Source organism: Opisthocomus hoazin, chromosome Z (assembly GCF_030867145.1).
Source record: "Opisthocomus hoazin isolate bOpiHoa1 chromosome Z, bOpiHoa1.hap1, whole genome shotgun sequence".
Classification (NCBI taxonomy): Eukaryota; Metazoa; Chordata; class Aves; order Opisthocomiformes; family Opisthocomidae; genus Opisthocomus; species Opisthocomus hoazin.
Genome location: NC_134454.1, coordinates 41,017,235 through 41,035,933, shown reverse-complemented (window position 1 = coordinate 41,035,933; position 18,699 = coordinate 41,017,235). Strand labels below are relative to the sequence as shown.

The window sequence follows — 18,699 nt, the reverse complement described above, 5'->3', positions numbered from 1 at the left end:
CTTGGCAGCCAGGGCACACTGCTGGCTCATGGTTAACCTGTTGTCCACCAGGACACCCAGGTCCCTCTCCGCAGAGCTGCTCTCCAGCAGGTCCACCCCAAGCCTGTACTGGTGCATGAGGTTGTTCCTCCCCAGGTGCAGGACCCTGCACTTGCCCTTGTTGAACCTCATCAGGTTCCTCTCTGCCCAGCTTTCCAGCCTATCCAGGTCACGCTGAATGGCAGCACAGCCTTCTGGTGTATCTACCACACCTCCCAGTTTGGTGTCGTCAGCAAACTTGCTGAGGGTACATTCTAACTCTTCATCCAGGTCGTTGATGTTCTGTTTGTCTGTCTTCAGATGTTTTTTTGCACTTGGAGTGCAAGATGGGGCTAAGCCAGATGTTTATGCAGTGGCATAATAATCTTCTCTAATTCTTTCATCCTTTCCTAGTAACACTTTACATCTGATCTGCATTTTTGAGAATTGCCAGGCATTAAACTGCCATTTTCACAGAACTGTTTGTCATGGGGTCTTACTCCTGCATGTCATGCCATATTAACGTCAGACCCTGGGGGTCTTCTGTATGTTAGGTTAGGATTGTTTCTTCCTAAGTGCATAATTTTATGTTTATCTATGTTTAACATAATCCATTCATTCTTTTAAGGCACTTCTATAGCTGTAGTGGTTAAGGTGGAGGATGCAAAACGTAATCTTAAAACCATTTTTGGTTTGTGTTTGTCCTGTAATGTAAAACTAGTAAAAATATAATTTGCTCTCAAATTTGATAAAATGTGTAGGCTTGAGCCTTTAAACTTCTAACACAGGTTTGTAAAATCCTGAATATTGTTTTAGTGCATGTGTGTAATGGACTTATGTTAGTATAAAACAAGTGTTAAATCATTAGTGTAAAACAAACATATGGTAACTTTGTGGCTGTTCTCCAGACTTCTCAGGTGGGTTTTGACCTTGAAACCCTTGTTTTGACCTAAACAGTAGAGAAATCTAATTTACTTGAAGCAGCAGTTTCTGTTTGGGCAGGCACATTGCTTTGAAAATACAGAGTCTGGGGCCTGACCTTGGCAATATGTGTTGGAACACAAAAATGTTGCCACAAGTGATACTAGTTTAAAAACATCAGCTTCCTCTTTATTTTAATATTGTGGCATTGTTTCCAGAGCAAGTGTTTGGCACATTTAACCTCCTTGTATCTTTCCCTAGAAGCATCTATAAATGCTGACCATAAAGTTGTAAAATTGTAGTTATTCTTTTACTCTGAGTTTAAATCCTTGGAATACCTACCTTTAGTTTTCTCAGTAAGGGTGTAAAGAGTATGCTTGTTTGCATTCCCAGAATGGTGTCTGTTTTCAGAAGCCCTTTGGACATGTTGTGACAACATAAAAGTCCTGAAGCAAGTGAGGACATTGGTATTTGTGGAAAAATCATAGAGACTTGGAAAGGGTTTTGAGATTAGCTCACTATTTTCCAGGCTGCTGCATACTCACTTTTAGAGCATCTCTGCCCAGAAACTGGTAATCAGACTAAACCTGAGACCACAGTACAGCACAGTCCACTGTTCAGTTTCAGTTCTTCTGGTAAGATAGGCTGAATGTTATTCTGAATTTGAACATCATTAATTTAGATGTGAATAATGGAAGGAAAGTTATGAGAAGTCTGTGCATGTGCGTGGATGTGTTTTGGTATGGAGCACTGTAAAATTTTTTTTAATTTTGAATTTTTTTTTTACTCCCACCATTATGACAGATTACCTTGTCATAAGTTTTTAAACTAGAAATGCTGTATTGATAAACAGGTAAGAAGGTACTGGGTAGCTTTGAGCTGTAGTGAAATTGCATACAGGTGAATAATATAAAAATTATCCCCCTTCATATCCTAATCCCCACCCACAAAACTTTTCCTTAATATTCTGAGTACTGCTGTTCCTGTCTGAAGCAGATTGCTACTTTCATTTACAGAAATGGGAGAAAACTGATATTCATCCTTAAATAATTTCCCTGGTACTGCCACTACTCTTCTGTAACATCAGCTGCATGTGTAGGGCAAGACTGTAGGAGAATCTTAAAACAAAAAGCCTTTTCTGCCTAGGTGGCCTTTCTCAGAGCAAAGGTGACTTATGTGGTGGTGGAAAACAGAACCTGTCTTGTTCTGCAGTGCTTCATACCCGACTGATGTAGGCTGGTAATGTCAGTTTCATGTAGGAAAAACTTTTTTTTTTGTCCTGGCACAATAACCGCTGTGTACCAGAGCAAAAGTACAGAAGTAAGTCTTGTGCCCCTGGGATAGGGTTGTAAAAGTATGTATTCAACATAATTAGGTACCTAATTGGGTGCTTGAAGTTAAGCAATGTATATACATATGTAAGTAATTAAATTATGTTGGAAAGTATTTTATTTGTCATAGTTTGTGCTCTGCTCCCTACAAATCAAATTACAGGTAGAGTTTATTCTGTAACTATTTGAAAGTTCTCGTTTCCTGGGTAATTTCCTTTTTTGGTTTGGGGTTTGTTGTTTTATTTTTTTTTTTTTTTTTTTGTGAGATTAACAAAGCTTAAAAAAATACCCATGAAAAATCCAAGCCAGTGTGGAAAATACAAAAAGTGTATACAAAAGGAAGAGCTGAAAATAAGTAAGTTATATCTAGCCAACTTTGTTAGACACCCTGAGGTCAGAAATCACCAGAAACTGTTTCCATCTGCTTATAAAAGCTAGTGAACAATGCAGCTCTTTGGATTGAAGTCCCAGCTAACTGTTTTGGAGCAGCTTTGTGTGCCTTAGTATCTCCTCAGTAGAAAATGCCGCATTGGGGAGAACTTTAACAACTCCTCTTGTTAATAAAACCAGCCATTTGATAATAAGGAGAAACTAAGAATTCACACTTAGTACAAAATTGAATTTCCACCAAATCTGATGATGAAAAAGAAGATGAGCTTCTATTCAACAGTCAGGGTACAGGCAACAGACAGCCTTCAGGGGTATTTGCTACTTCCAGGTTATTAACAAAACTGTTTTCATAAATTTCTGTTTGAATTGGTTACACATGAGAGAATTTTGGAAAAAAGGCAGTTGTACAGCGCTGGAGAACTTCTGAAATTAGACCCACCAGACCTGGGAGTTTGCTTTCTGTTCGTTCACAGTGAAGGTCTGTGGAATAGCCCACCAAAGAGTGAAATTAATGAGTACTTCATTTTAGGCTGAAAGCTTGTCCATTAATACAACAGGATATGCCACATTTATGCAGGATTAGCAGCAGGAAAATGACAGCACTTGAAGTGTGAAGGAAAGACAGACAGCAGGTCACTGGAACAGTATACCAGAAGTGTATGAGAATAATTTTCCTTCTATCATTGGGCTGACTTCTTGGCCACAGGCCTTTAAGTCTAAATACTTTAAAATACTTTTTTTCAGTGCTTATTTTGATCAGTATCAATTCCTTTCCTTGCATCAACACTCCTCACCACTGCTTTGAATTTAGCATGTTGTTGGGTAACCTTGAACTGTATACCCTGTGGGGAGGGGAATAGTCTCTGTGTCTCAGCAGTAGGGCTAGAAGTAGGTGGTTTAAATTAACACAGCCCATCAACTGTTAAAGAGGAGCTTATCTATTGTTAGCCTTTTTTATAATGCCACCATTTCCTGGTGAGTACTACTGTTTGACTGGGGTACAGTTACACTGGCTTGGGCTACTGTAGCATCACTTGGTGCACTGGGCTGGGTGTGTGCTCTGCTGGAGCGCAGTGCAGGCAGGCAGTGCAAATGCAGTGTCTGTCGGGCTCACCACGAACTTGATCTGGACACGTCTTTGGAATTCACTTCTGTAAATTGCAGCAGCTGCAGTGACTGCTTACTGTCTCTCAAATGTGACCAATACATAAACTATTACCAATAAAGATTACAAGGGGGATGCAGATGAAGTTGTGCTAGAGACCCCTTTCTGGTGAAAAATCTGGAATTCATATGTTTTGAGCTAAGAGAGCTTTGTTTGCATGGAAGGTATGATTTGAAGTGGTGAATGGAAATCTTTAACTTTTCTGAGTTATTGAATAATGTATGCAAGTGTCTATAGTGACTTCTGTGCGTGCACATGCATGTGTGTATGTGTGGTTTTGGTGTAACAACTGCAATTACTCTGTGTATAATTTTGAGCTTAGATCTTTGTTTCTGCTTATTCTTGATCATTCAGCATATTAGCTTCAAGCCAGGCAATATTTAAGTTCAATTCTTTAGATACAGTTCTTCTGCTGTTTTAACAGCTACATGAAATACATAAAATAATTATAATTTTTATTTGCTTTTTCCAGACTTAAATTAGATGTGCCTGATAAGGATCTTTTGTTTTCATACTACATGTTTACTACATATTTCAGCATAGACAGAATTATTAAAAATGCACCCAGTCATAAATATAGCATGTCTAGAGTTTTGTGTGTGTATACTTATAAAATTTTTATTGTAATTAATGTATAATAAATATTGTATCAATTATAAATACTATATATTCTCTTATAATATTTTATAAAATTGTTGAAACAGTAACTTGGTATGAAAAGCAGTAACAGGCTTCTGATATGGATACTAGTAGGTTGCTCCTCTTGAAGATGATGAAAGGATTTTTAGAGTGCTTTAATCGTAACCAGACCACAAGAGGGTTCTGAACATGGTTCTCAAAACTCTATTTCAATGAAAACCTTGCTGTGTTATTTTTAGAAGCAGAAGGAGTCAAACAGACAATTACATTAGGTTTAGTACACTATGTCGTAAGGGGAAGTTCTTAGTGTGCCTCTTGGGATGTGGTATGTATTTGTGCAATGTATTTATGCCATCTTTCATAAATTGCTGATTACTTTTGTTGTTCTCTCACTCCCTTCTGTCATGTAGCCGTCCTCAGAAGGTGTGTTTATGTCCATTCCTGCCAATACATCCACTAAAGGTCTCCACCTGCTTGTATATAATTCAGCATCCAGCAGAGGTGAGTAAGGCTGTGGTAACTGTTGGAGTTCAGCTAAAATCTTAATGCAGCAAATGGTAGGCAAGAGGAAACAGCTATGCTGTTAACATCATATAATGATTTTTCTTTCTAAACTTGAAGATCGAAATGACAATTTACCTGAGTTATTGTATCTTTTATTCAGTTCTTCCAAATTATTGTATCTTCTGAAATCACACCTTCTGCAGCTTCCATGCATGCCAGACAGCTTTTCTTATCTGAATACTCCTGCTAGAACCTGAAGTCTACTTGCCTTGGTACAAGTTGCAAGAATTAATCTTGACATGGTGACTCATGGAGGTGCTCAGAGTTGATCCAGGGATGAATGTGTTTTGGTTACAGCAGTGGTCTTTTATTGATGCTAGTGCTCTATTAAAAATATGAAGTAAGCAATTCATCTTAGTGATGACCTAAGCTGTTTAGCCAATGAAAAACTATAATTCAGCTTCAGAACAGTATGTTTTGGTTTACCTCATAGGAGAATTTATGTTAATGTTTTCCTGTCTGTCAACAATGGAATATGATGGTGGGTCATAAGGGGTTTAGAATTTGGATTGCAGTTACGAAGAACTGGGTATACGGTGGGCCTACAAATTAGACTTTGAAGTTCAGAAACCTGTACTCTTCTGGTCTAGCTGTTTACTTAGCATTATGCAGTAGCTCAGTCAGCACATAGAGACCCTGCCCGAAGGAACTTTAGCAGAATGTAAAAGAACAAGTTAGAGAAAAGTGTTCTCTCACAGAGAGAACGTATTTGATCCCTAAATGGAAGAGCTGCAATTTTTAGTTGGCTACATATAATATGAATACTGTTTTGCATTACTTCTTATTTCAAAAGTACTGAAGTATATGCTTAAGTGACTTACTGGAACAAAGAGGTTTAAAAATGTCCCAGAGAACTTTGTACTGGCATTTGAATTGTGTTGAATTTCTTACTCAAGGTGGAAGGTATTAGAAAAAGTTTGCAGATTCTTTTTAGATTTTATACACCATATCTGTATCTTTCTGAAAGGCTGTCTACACTTTTTATTAACCAGCAATCACAACAGCTGTCTGTTACAATGGGATATAATTTTTCCATTAATATGTGGTATGTAATGATAATTCACCATGACGTAGTATTGGAACACCACTGTATGTGAAGACAGTCCATCTGAGAGGAAAAATTTAGCTGTCTGACTCTACAAGGGCACCTGGCTTATCAGAGATAAATCCACACAAATGGTGGGAAGCTAAGAGTATCTGGCAATGATCTTTGAAAGTGTTTGTCTTAGATGATCACAGGTGATGCTTTTGACTGCAGAACAGCAGAGGCATACCTGAAAAAAGATAGATTCCCTTTGCCGCAGCTGGTCATACTCCAAATACAATCAGTCTTAAAGGCAGTTAAGCCTTCTGGACTGTATCTGACCCTTCAGTCTGCCATTTCATTACAGCTACACTCTTAAGAGTCTATTCCAAAAGTATCTCATTAAACTAACCACATAGTGAAGGTCTTCCCCTACTGCACGTCAGAGCAGACTGTCATCCTCCATGTGCTTCATTACTTAGTGGCTTTGGAAGTCTGCAGTGCAATGAAGTAAGCCACCAACTATGGTCAAATGATGCTGCTGAGACTTGTATTCAGGCGAGATAATAATGTAGGAAGTCAGGAGCAACATTTCTTGTGCTAGGTTAATGTGACTATGTCTCCACATTCTTACTATCTGGAGGCCATGCTGCCAGATAGACCTGTGCAGGTATCAGGTACTGTGAAAGAAAGAGGGATCGCTTATTGCAGAGCAGTGGGTGCCAGGTGAGGAATCCTACCATCCAGCTTCCAGTTTTGCGTGATACATTCATGAATTAATTAGATTTTTATTTGTGAAGGAATTAGAAGAGAATTCAGCATGCCATGTCATGGTGTAAATACTTGTTTTCTGAATAGTGTTAGTGTACTGTTGTTCATAATGAGAGTAATTTAAAAGTTCAGTACGTGAAAACCTAGTATCCCAAACCCAGCATGAGGACTAGTGGAAAGGTGAAGGAGTTACTTGCCTAGCCTAATTTCTTTTCCTTCTTTGTGTACAGATTATATATAAAAGTAAATAAAATAATTTTGTCATTTTTCCCTTCTCATTCCTACTGTTATGAACCTTTTGTCAGGTCAGTGGCATAGCTAGGTGTACAAACCCCTGTACGCATTTGTCTGTCTTTTGTCTTTTATCATCCTTGGAGTGATATCCAGAGTGTAGGCCATTACGTACTTTTTAAAACCTGAGTGATAAGTGTAACTTGGGACAGAACCCTCAAAGCATAGCAGAGGGTTTCTGTTTAGCTTGTTCTGCTTCCCTGCCTTATTTCTTTCCATAAATGTAAGAATTTTGAATGTTAAGCTTCTGAGAAGAAAACTTAAATTGTGTGTATTTAATGAAGTTATATACTGATCTGATGCCAGTAATTAACTCTGACTTGGTCATTATAATACTTTTTCATTATAGTATTCCTAATTGAGCAGTAAGAATCAAATATAAGGAGAAAATTTTTTCTAGTTGTCCTAAAAATTCATAAACAGTAATAGAAGAAATATGTGTCTACTGACTTTAATACTTTTATTAGTTAGAACTGTCCTGTTCCTTGTAGGTGGATAATGCTATGCTAAGCAAAAGTACCACTGATTCCCAGAAAAAAAGAAAAAAGAGCAAATGCAAAAGTAAGTTCTGTTGGTTCTGGCTGGGAAGGAGTTAACTTTCCCCATAGCAGCCCTCATAGTGCTGTGCTTTGTATTTGTGGCTAGAAAACGTTAACAACACACCAGAGTTTGAACTGCTGCGGAGTGGTACTCATGCAGCATCAGGGCTCCAAACCCCTCTCCAAAGGCCATAGCCGGGGGGATGGGCAAGACACTGGGAGGGGAGATAGCCAGAACAGCTGACCCAAGGTGACCAAAGGGATGTTCTGAACCGTGTAACATAACAAATGCTGGGAAGAGGGGGTGAGGCAGCATTTGTTATTAAGGCATTTGTCTTTCGGAGCACGTGCTGAGGCCCTGCTTCCCAGGAAGTGGCTGGACATTGCCTGCAGATGGGAAGTAGAGAGTAAAAACTTGTTGTTTTCCTTTGCTTCTGAACACAGCCTTTGCTTTGCTTTGTTAAACTATCTCAACCCACGAGCTCATTTTCATCTTATTTTCTCCCCGGTCCTGCTGAGGGGGGGAGTAAGCGGCTTGATGTGCACCTGGAGGCCAACCAAGGTCAACCCACCACAGAAGTCCTCCAGTCTCATTTCTATTTTTGTACTTCAGTGGTCAAATAATGAGTAAACAAAGAGTTGCAAATCACTATTAGAACACTGAGAAGAACAAAGGAGAAAGTAACTCTTCACTGTCAAACCAATAGATGGGAAATAGCCAATATGATAACAAATAGATTATACGTAGTCTAAGTTAAATACAAATGGTTTATAATGAAGAAAATTATGAACAAATGAAACCTCTTTTAATGTTAGTTGTACTTAACTGTTCTTAAGCTTCCATACTCAAGCAGTTCCTTTCAGCTTTGAATTCTATGTTTTATCTTCCTGTAAACATGGATTGTTTTTTTGATGGAAAATTCCATTTTCCCTGTTGGTTAAAGAATGTATTTATTTGATATGAAAGGTAATTCTGAAACAATGATATGGCATTGGAGGGAACAGTGGAGTGACTTTTGCTTGACTGATGGTAGCTCTTATGACTTTGCTTATCAGAGACAAATAACATATTTTTCCAGTTCCTTTACTGCCACTTCTACATTCTTATGATGAGGGGAGTCTTCTGACTAGTGAATTGGAATGTTATTTAATTATGATGAAATAAAGACGAGTAATGCTATACCACTGTTAATGGCTTATTTTGCTTTGCTGAGATAGAAGAAATCAATGGTAGCTTGAAGGATATTCCTCTCTCCCCTTGCTAGCGCTTCACTCCCTAGATACTTTGATCTTCATCTATCCCTAGGAGACATCATGCTGCTGCTGCTGTGCAAAGTGGTGGTGGATGTATCAGGACAACTTATTCCTTCAACTCCATGATTTATGTATAGAAGATCAGTAGATATGGGTCAGGAAAAGTAAAATTAACAAAGATGTTAGCCACTGGTGATAAAAGTCTTCACAAAACTGATTTTAACAGGAGTTTGGTAGCAAGACAATGTGAGAGCCACAGGCAGCTGCACATTGATATTTCTGTAAGGTAACAGCCGCCCAGAGAGAACTGAGAGCTAATCAAGGTCTTACATGTTCACAAATACTGAATTGTTGATATACAGCTCATAAATCAAAAGACAAACCAACCTCCCCTGGGTTTTCGTTAATTAATCCTGTGGTTTAGGGACGGACTTTGGGATTTTCATTGTCTGAATCATGAGACGTTCAGGCTGAGAATATTGTAAGAACTCATTTCTTGCTGGGTTTAGGGCTCTCGTAATCCTCACCTGACCTCTAGTGTCTTGCCTCCTGCTAGATTCAGCTAATAACCTTCCTTTGTCACACTTGTGATAAATAAATAAACGGAAACTTTTATTCAGTTTTTGGTGTTGGGTTGCTGTCTTCATTAAATGCAAGATAAACCTATGCTACCTCTTCCCTGATGGGAAGACAAAAATTGACATCCTAAATAATCCATCTCAGTTTGCAATAATTCCTGTCTGGACAAAAACTAGTGTGTTCCCAGCTGTGTGAAGGACAGAGACAAATGCTTCTGTTTGATAAGTAGATAGTTTGCTTCAGCTGGCAATACTTCCCTTTCCCTCCACTTTCTGAAGTCCTGCTCCAACACAGCTTTCTTTAATGCTCTTTGAGATCTGAAGAGCCCCTGCTCCTCACCCAGGTGTGGCAGTCACCTTCCTCATCTCTGGCTCAAAGATGTAGGCAGGTGCCTGGTCAACACAGCCTGAGTGGCAGGAGATGGAGGACTCATGTCAGGGGTGGTCCCATTGTCCTGGTTACTGCGAAGTGGCAGCAGAGTGGGGATGTTTGTATTTCACGCTGTCTGTTCTGATACACACAGTGCTTGATTTTTAGCACCTGTTTGTGGAAATCAAGGCTTCCACTAATTTTCCAACATAGAGACATCACCCCCCGCCCCCCCCCCCCCCCCAATATAGTAATGCTAAGGCTGTTTTTTGCCTACTGTTTATTATTTTGTGAAGTTTCACTGTTGGTTTTGATACTGATAGCCTAGTTCAAATTTATGCTGATGATTATAGGTTAGTTAAGACTACATTTAATACTGTTAATCAAAACAAGATGGTTTGAATGCATCAGAATTGGGTGTTTTTTCTTGTAGATACTTTTTTTTTTCTGTTATCTGGTCAGATTTTTTCCTGTGTCTGTAGTCAAAAGAACTTGAAGGTAAATGGACACATTAACAATTCATAGAAGCCCTCCTTGATTTTACTCAAAAGTAACTTCTTGTTTTTACAGGAAAGTCGAGTGCTAAGGACGGTACCTTTGCTAGCAGCTTGTCTCCCTCCAGACAAGTGCAAAATTTTGGTTGGTCGACGTTTTAGTGAAGACCGGTGAGTGGAATTGCCTGTGCATTTTCTGGTCTTCTGTAGATTATGGAGATATTTATCCATGTCTTTATTAATAGCCAACAGTGTTCTTAATTTCTGTTTCAAGTGTGCACATTCACTTTTGATATAAGCTTCTGATTTCCAGCAAAGATAAATTATGTATAATAGTCAGAAACACATGATATGTCTTCATCTAGGTTGTAGCTTTTACTGTCTCATCTTTGTGCTCTTGGAAAGTTCAGGTGGTTACTCAGCAACTCTTAAGCTTTTTGCAGTTCTGTTCTTACCTGGTACTAAGTTTGTCTTGCTGTTCTCCATGGTTCTTTTTGTATTTGCTTTGTCTGACAAAAGATTTGGTGTTACTGAAATTTACTCGAATGTGGGAGATTGTACTTGAAAGGGAATCCAGTGATGACAAACTCTTAGAGAAAGTATTTTTTCAAATCCTTTTCTCTTTCTCTTAACATTAATTGTAAGAAAGCATAGCTTCCAGATTTTGTTTTTTTAATTATTTTGAGACCTGGGACAATATTGGTCTCCCAGGTCATGTCTTTAATCTTTATTAGATGTAGCCAAGTCTTACCGGTTCTTGGTACAAATGCCAGTGAAATTGTACTACATACATTTTCAATAAAAGCAAATAAAAATAATGAATACTGGTGAAGGAAATTAACTCTAAAATTCAGTTTAATCTTCGGAGAAAACTTTTTGTAGAGTTCAGTGAAGAAAAATATTGGAAAGCAATTCAGAACGGTGCTCCCACACATTTGTGCTGCCTGTATAGTAACTAGAGCATTAGAAATACATTGCTTTTCTATTAGCCTTCTATGATAATAGCTATAACAATTATCTAAGAAGTTCCAGGCTACGAGAAAATTGTATTCTCTTCCCATTAAACCTGAAAATTATGCATCTTTTCATACTGATGTGCACAGGGTGGAACACTATCAATACAGTCTGCTTCTAGTAAATCTCCTTAGAATTTTTTTTAGAAGTGGTGATTACGATATTAAAGCTGCTTCAAGTTCGAATCCAGAGATACTTCTCTAACCTAACGGATACTCTTTAGGTCAAAACCAGTTATGGAACATCTCAGCCTCAAAATAGTTTAAATAGATTAGTAATTACCTAGTTTCTATGAGATTTTTTGCCATAAAACGTACTGGAGGTGGTAAAGATGTGGAAGTTTTCCTTAGGTTAATATGAACTTTGTTGATCTGACTTGCCTGAATGCAGCGCTAAAAGTAATTAGGTAGTATTCATGGCTCCGCTCTCAAGTATCTGCAATGTGCCTGCTTTGTACTGTGGATGTAAGTGAGACTGCGGAAACTGGAAGTGCTCAGTCATGGAGCTCATTCCCACCTTCCTGGGAGGAGGAAGGCTGAGAAGGGGAGAAAAGTTATTTTCCAGCTTTACCATGTGTTATTTCTACATATTTTTTTTCTTAGTAGTATATGCCTTCTGCCAGTGTTTTAATCTATATCCTTATTTGTTACTAGCACTCAGTACTTGAATAGCTGGTTGGAGGATCATATCAGTTTTATTTTGGACTTCTAGCATCCTTTCAGTCCATGAACTGGGTAGATGTGTTCAGAGAGCTCACATTAATCACCTGGAATGACTTAAGTTCCTTCTCTGTTGTGGTATGCTCTAGGAACAGGCATCTGCAGACAGAGGTAGAAACAACTCAGTGTTTACTGAATGGGGAGGGGTGTAGCTGTGCTGGTCCCTGCCCTCCTCTTAAGAGAGTGAAAATCTCTTCTAACAGGGCTTTTAAAGCCTCATAAATTGCAGTGGTTCAGCTCATGTGTTATGGCATATTAAATTAAACAGGACTACTTCTTTTTTTTTCTGGTTTTCTTAAAAGCCACACTGTCTATAAGCAATTTGATAGCTGCGGTACAAGCAATTTAACCTTGCCCCATGTCGAGGGAAGACTTCTGTCTGTTACTTTGAAGAAAAAAATTACTAAAGAGTGCTTGCAGATACATTTTGTAAGTATCATTGGTTTGAAGCACACTAAGGCCATACCTTTGCTTTCTTTGAAATTGTGTGATATTATTGATGTCCTTTGCAGCTTCCACCAGAAGTGCGTAGTTGTAAGAGAATAGAAACAATGTAACTCTAAATCTGTGCTTGCACTGAGCTTGGATGTGAAGTGCCTGCAGATGGAGGGTTAATGTGGTGCACACATTTCTTTTTCTGCATACATACAGAAGCCCTAACATACGGCATACCTGGGAAAGTGATGTCCTTGGTGGTTGCCCATACATTGTAAATTATTGCAATAGAATGGTAGTGGACATATTTATACTATTGCAGGATCCAGCAGCTCTTGGCAACAGCTCTGAAAACTTGGAACACTTCACAGTAGCCTTTGGGAGCAAAAATAATTGTCATTATGGATTTGAGTGAAAATTAAGCTATATGCAGCATCTGATTTTTGTTAAAGTCTCCATCACAACAGCTCTAGCAGTAGCATACCAACCAGCAAACTGACAGTTGTTCATCTGCAGCTATCAGAAGGCATCTACTTTCAGGTGAGAACAAGCATACCACCTGAGCTGGGTAGCTCTTTCAGTCTTCAGTGCACCTCCCTTGAAGGGGAAGGCAAGTTTCTTACCCGAGTGTGTGTAGGTTAGTTTACCTCACTTGTCCTAGCACTACGAAGTTGCATTTTTCCTATGCTTTGTAGTCAGTGACCAAAACTAACGAGGAGCACAGAGCGATTTCATAAGGTACTCCACATAGAATTGGGTACTACAGAGTAACTGGGTTGATTTGAAATTTGTTGAATACAGGAACTTTTGAGACACAGCTAGGATGACAGCATAAGCAAGCAGAGGGCTCAAATCACTTGTACTGAAATTTTCAAAACTGTTGTGCAAAGTGAGCTTCTTTACTTGCATGAGGTCAGGCTGATTCCATGGTGACTGGAGTTTTTAGTTCTGACTTCTGAAGTGACCGTGTATCACGTAGCAGACACTGAAAAACTGATAGTGAGAGTTAGCCAGACCTACCAAAACAGTGTAGTAGGATTCTGGTTAATTTCTAAATTCGCAATAGTTTCAGTTATTTCTATTCATTTCTGTTAAAAGGCAGCTGTTTTTGTGGTGGTCATGCTGCAGAACACAGGAGTATATAGGATGATTATATCCTTGACAAAACAACTTTTACCAACAAATTTGACCAGACACTCTTCTAACAGCCTGTACCTTAAATTTTGAACCTTCTAGAAAGGAAAATGCAAAACGTATGCTTGATTTCCTTTCCCTTTTCCCCTTCCTTCTTTGGTACATTCACATGTTAGAAATTACAGACGTCTTTTGTCTTTTTTCCATTCTTTGCTGAAGTCTTCTAACAGCACAAATCCGGATAGCATTTCCCAGTTTTCCCCCTCGTATAGTATTATTTCATCTGATTATTTTACAAATCTCTTCCTGTTTTCATTAGCTACCACCTATCCAAGCCCTTTTGTGTTTGACTTAAGATTTCTAGGTCTTATGTAGTTAATGGTATCTCAAATTCTGTAGCAGTAGTTAGGATAACTTATGCTTCATAGTTCTTGATCAAAACCTATTTTTATTAAATCAGCATCTCTAGTTCAGTGCTTCTGCTTATCAAAGGCATATCTCATTCTTCAAATGTAATGTTCTCTTAGATTTCTAAATACTCCCACCTCCCTCTGAGTCATTTCCAGCAGCTTCCTCCTTTCTGCTCTTACACAGTTGTCAGATGGTTTCCAGTTAATCAGTGTGCATTGGCGAGATTCAGCCACACAGCTGCTTCCTGGTCTCTGTTGGTACAACTGACCTTCCAGTCTGGGACAGAACTTAGTTCTGTCAGAACCTTATTCTCTCCTCCTTCAGTTCTGCTATCTTTGCAGCTAAGCAATTCTAAATTTTCATTTAAGTTAACCCAGTGTACTTTGCAACCTACATTGCCACCATCAAGACTTAATTTCTAGAAACATGCAGATCTTCCTCCAACTCATTTGCTGTCTTTCCTCAATACTGATGATTTTTCTGGGATAATATTGACAGAATGTAGTAATGTGGTTTTTGTTCTTGCCGTGTTGGCTTTCCTTCATTCTGCTCTGCACTGGTAAAAGAGGATATTTTTCTCATCCCTTCTGTTCTTCTACCTGAAGTATTTAACCTAGTGATGCTTTATCCTCTGATTCCTCTTGGCCTAGTCTCATCTCCTCTATTACGCATCTTTCAGAACTTTGTTTTAATCTACATTTTTATATTCTCCTACTGTTTAGTTTGTGTCCCTCTATCAGAATTTTGTCTTCAGAATGCCATTCTTCTCTGGTTCAGTTTTGTGTATTGGTTTCATAGAGACCTACTTCTTTTCTCTGCAGTTGATTTTTACTGATTTTTCTACAGACATGTGATCATGTCTTGCCCAGACGGTGAAAACTTGCAAATCTGTGCTCTGAAATAGAAGGAGAGGTCCTAATGCTCTTATGTGTTCTGGTGACTGTTAAGCTTGAGCTTACAATTCTTGTCTTGACTTTCATCTGTTTCAAGTATTATAGTATGCTTTTCTTTGGCCTTGATAAACATAAGTCTTATCCCATGAAAGTCCGTATGGAATTCTGCTGAACAACTGTTTCTTCAGCTTGTTGAACTACTTTGTCCTGATTGTTTGACAAGTCAGGATGCTATCTCTTGTCATCAGACTGAAAATAAGTATGTCGTTTTCACAGCTTTCCTTTGCCTGGTGTCCTATCATCCCGCTCACTCATGAAATGTGTGCTTTTACTTCCTTTTACTCAAAGATGCCTGTTTCTTTTTGATTCTTGGTTGAAAGGTGGTAGATGCCCCATCCCTGGAAACATTCAAGGTCAAGTTAGATGGGGCTCTGAGCAACCTGATGTAGTGGTAGATGTCCCTGCTCACTGCAGGGAGATTGGACTAGATGGCCTTTAAAGGTCGCTTCCAACCCAAACAATTCTATGATTCTGTGAATTTGTTTCATGTGTCTGTTCAGGCTTGGTTGATTGTCCTGGAAACACTTATAGAGGTAATTGATCTCTGTTTTATCTGTCTGAAAAACTGTTTGTCGTAAATTTTAGTATGTACATGCAGAATCGCAAGTCAGGCTCCTGATATACTGAGAGTACTTGAGGTTTGTGCTCCCCGTTCTTCTTCTTATACTTTTTTATTCCTTTATTTAATCTGTTTTACATCTAGATTTTCAACTATTTGATAGGGACTAGATAGTTCTGTTTTTACAATTCCTCAGTGAACTCATGTCTCATCTCAAAAAGTGAGTGTCTTCAGTGCTTGAACAATGGAAATTAATGCATTAGAATTTGTACCTACCACTTGCTTATGCAGTTGTGGTATTGTAATGTATTTGTTATGCTAATATAGCGGGTAATATTTTTAGTATATCACATGTTTGAGGCTTTCTAAGCACAACAGTGTGTGAATACATATGCAGGAACAGACATAGTCCGAATGAAATTTGGTCATGATCACGTTGGCATGGGAACACTGAATATCTATCCTTTTCATTCTCCTTCTACTATGCCAGCTAAACTTGTGCTTTTACGTAGAATTATTTAATGATGAACTGTATTCAGATAATTCAAAGGAGGACCCAGGGAACTACAGGCCAGTCAGCCTCGCGTCCATCCCTGGAGAGAAGATGGAACAGGTCATTCTGGATGTCATCTGTAAGCAAGTGGAGGAAAAGAAGGTTATCAGGAGTAGTCAGCATGGATTAACCAAAGGGAAATTGTGCTTGACCAATCCGATAGATTTCTATGATGGCATGACTGGCTGGGTAGGTGAGGGGAGAGCAGTGGATGTTATCTACCTTGACTTTAGCAAGGCTTTTGACACAGTTTCCCATACTGTCCTCCTAGGGAAGCTCAGGAAGTGTGCACTAGATGAGTGGTTAGTGAGGTGGGTTGAGAAATGGCTGAATGGCAGAGCTCAGAGGGTTGTCATCAGCGGTGCTGAGTCTAGTTGGAGGCCTGTAACTAGTGGTGTCCCCCAGGGGTCAGTACTCGGCCCAGTCTTGTTTAACTTCTTCATGAATGACCTGGATGAAGAGTTAGAGTGTACCCTCAGCAAGTTTGCTGATGACACCAAACTGGGAGGAGTGGTGGATACACTAGCAGGCTGTCCTGCCATTCAGCGTGACCTGGACAGGCTGGAAAGTTGGGTGCAGAAGAACCTGATGAAATTCAGCAAGGGCAATTGCAAGGTCCTGTGCCTGGGGAGGAACAACCCCATGCACCAGTACAGGCTTGGGGTGGACCTGCTGGAGAGCAGCTCTGTAGAGAGAGACCTGGGTGTCCTGGTGGATGACAAGTTGACCGTGAGCCAGCAGCGTGCCCTTGCTGCAAAGAAGGCCAATGGGATCCTGGGGTGCATTAGGAGTGTGGCCAGCAGGTCAAGGGAGGATCTTCTTCCCCTCTACACTGCCCTAGTAAGGCCCCATCTGGAGTACTGTGTCCAGTTCTGGGCTCCTCAGTTCAAGACAGACGAGGAACTACTGGAGGGAGAGTCCAGTGGGGGGCTACGAAGATGATGAGGGGATGGGAGCATCTCTGCTACAAGGAACAGCTGGGGGAGCTGGGCTTGTTTAGCCTGAAGAAGAGAAGGCTGAGAGGGATCCTTGTAAATTCCTATAAATATCTGAAGGGTGGGTGTCAAGAGGATGGGACCAAACTCTTGACAGTGGTGTCCAGCAGCAGGACAAGGGGCAAGGGGCACAAACTGAAGCACAGGAAGTTCCGTCTGAACATGAGGAAGAACTTCTTCCCTCTGAGGGTGACAGGGCCCTGAAACAGGCTGCCCAGAGGGGTTGTGGATTCTCTTTCTCTGGAAATATTCAAGACCCGGCTGGACAAGGTCCTGTGCAGCCTGCTGTAGGTGACCTTGCTTCAGCAGGGGTGTTGGACTAGATGACCCACAGAGGTCCCTTCCAACCCCTTACCATTCTGTGATCCAGTGCTGTCACTTGGAAAATACTTCATTGAACTTTTTATTGAATATCGCATAAGAGAGGTCTGACTTGCACATTAAATGTTTAATCTAGATCCGAAAGTTCTGACTTTGGTCATTGCCAGCAGTCTGTATAAGGGTATAGAATCCCTTTTGGCAGAGCCTCTTTCTTGCGTTTTATGTCTGCACTGGGAGTACTCCAGGAAAGAGAGATTACTGGACTGCCAGTGGATTATGAAGGTGGCATGGTAGCAATGTTTAAAGCAATAAAGGGGGAACCAAGATGCCCATTTGGTCACAATACTAGCACACCTGAAAGGAAGATCAAATCCCAAAGTCTGTCCAGTGAAATATATTCAACAATAAGTTTGCTTTATACGATCTAAATTTCAAGCCCTGCATTGAAAATCAAATATTACTGTTAGTACACACTATACAGTGGGCAAGGGCAATTAAAAAATCAAAAGGTGTGGGGGAGGACAGAGGGGTAGCTAGGGCATTTTTTGTCTCAGTTTGTCTAGGTATTCTTTCCTGAATACGGAGTTAAAGTGTACTTTATATAGTTGGACATACAGCGCGCAGTATGGTTTTCTGAAACTGCAGTTACAGAAGCATTTACATTTGAAGGATGTCTACTAAGATACTCTTTGTAAAGAGATGATAGTTCAAAAACAGGGAATGGGGCAGTGGGGAAACTGTGCTTGTGTCTTCATCTAGAATCGTTCCTAGGACTGTCTAACAATTGCAGTACATTCTTTGAGCAGTAGGTTTGCTATTCACTGTGGAAATATTAGGGGGAAAACAACTGTAGTCTCATATTCATGAATAAACTATAACTTGCGGGATTCATGTTCTTTTTAGGCTACTAAACCTTTTGCACATGGTTGCTTCTGAATAATAATACTGTTTGCTCTGCTTAACAGGGATTTCTGGCATGTATTGAACAGAGATAGCAACTTTATATCTAAAGTCTAACATGTCAAACATTTTTTAAGTTTATGTCATAGTTATATAAACAGCCTTGTCACTATTGCTTCGAAGTTTCATTTTATACTTTGTCACAGTTTGGGAGGGGTGGCTTTTTTTTTTTTCTGTGAACAGGTAATCTTTTTCTCACACCTTCACTCCTTGCAAATATTCACACTTCTGTGGTTTGCTAATTCTGTGCACTATGATAAAATTATATACTCTAATGAACCATCAGTAACCAGAAA

At 39.5% G+C, this 18,699-nt stretch overlaps 1 protein-coding gene across 1 annotated transcript in view; it reads left to right on the top strand.

Moving 5' to 3' along the window:
- The window catches only part of DTWD2 (DTW motif tRNA-uridine aminocarboxypropyltransferase 2), a 98,766-nt gene that overhangs the window by 27,564 nt on the left and 52,503 nt on the right, over window positions 1–18,699 (top strand). The window contains exons 2-3 of the mRNA XM_075410725.1: window positions 4,875–4,965; window positions 10,426–10,520. Coding sequence (XP_075266840.1) covers window positions 4,875–4,965; window positions 10,426–10,520 — 186 coding nt within the window. The remainder of the gene's footprint in view (window positions 1–4,874; window positions 4,966–10,425; window positions 10,521–18,699) is intronic.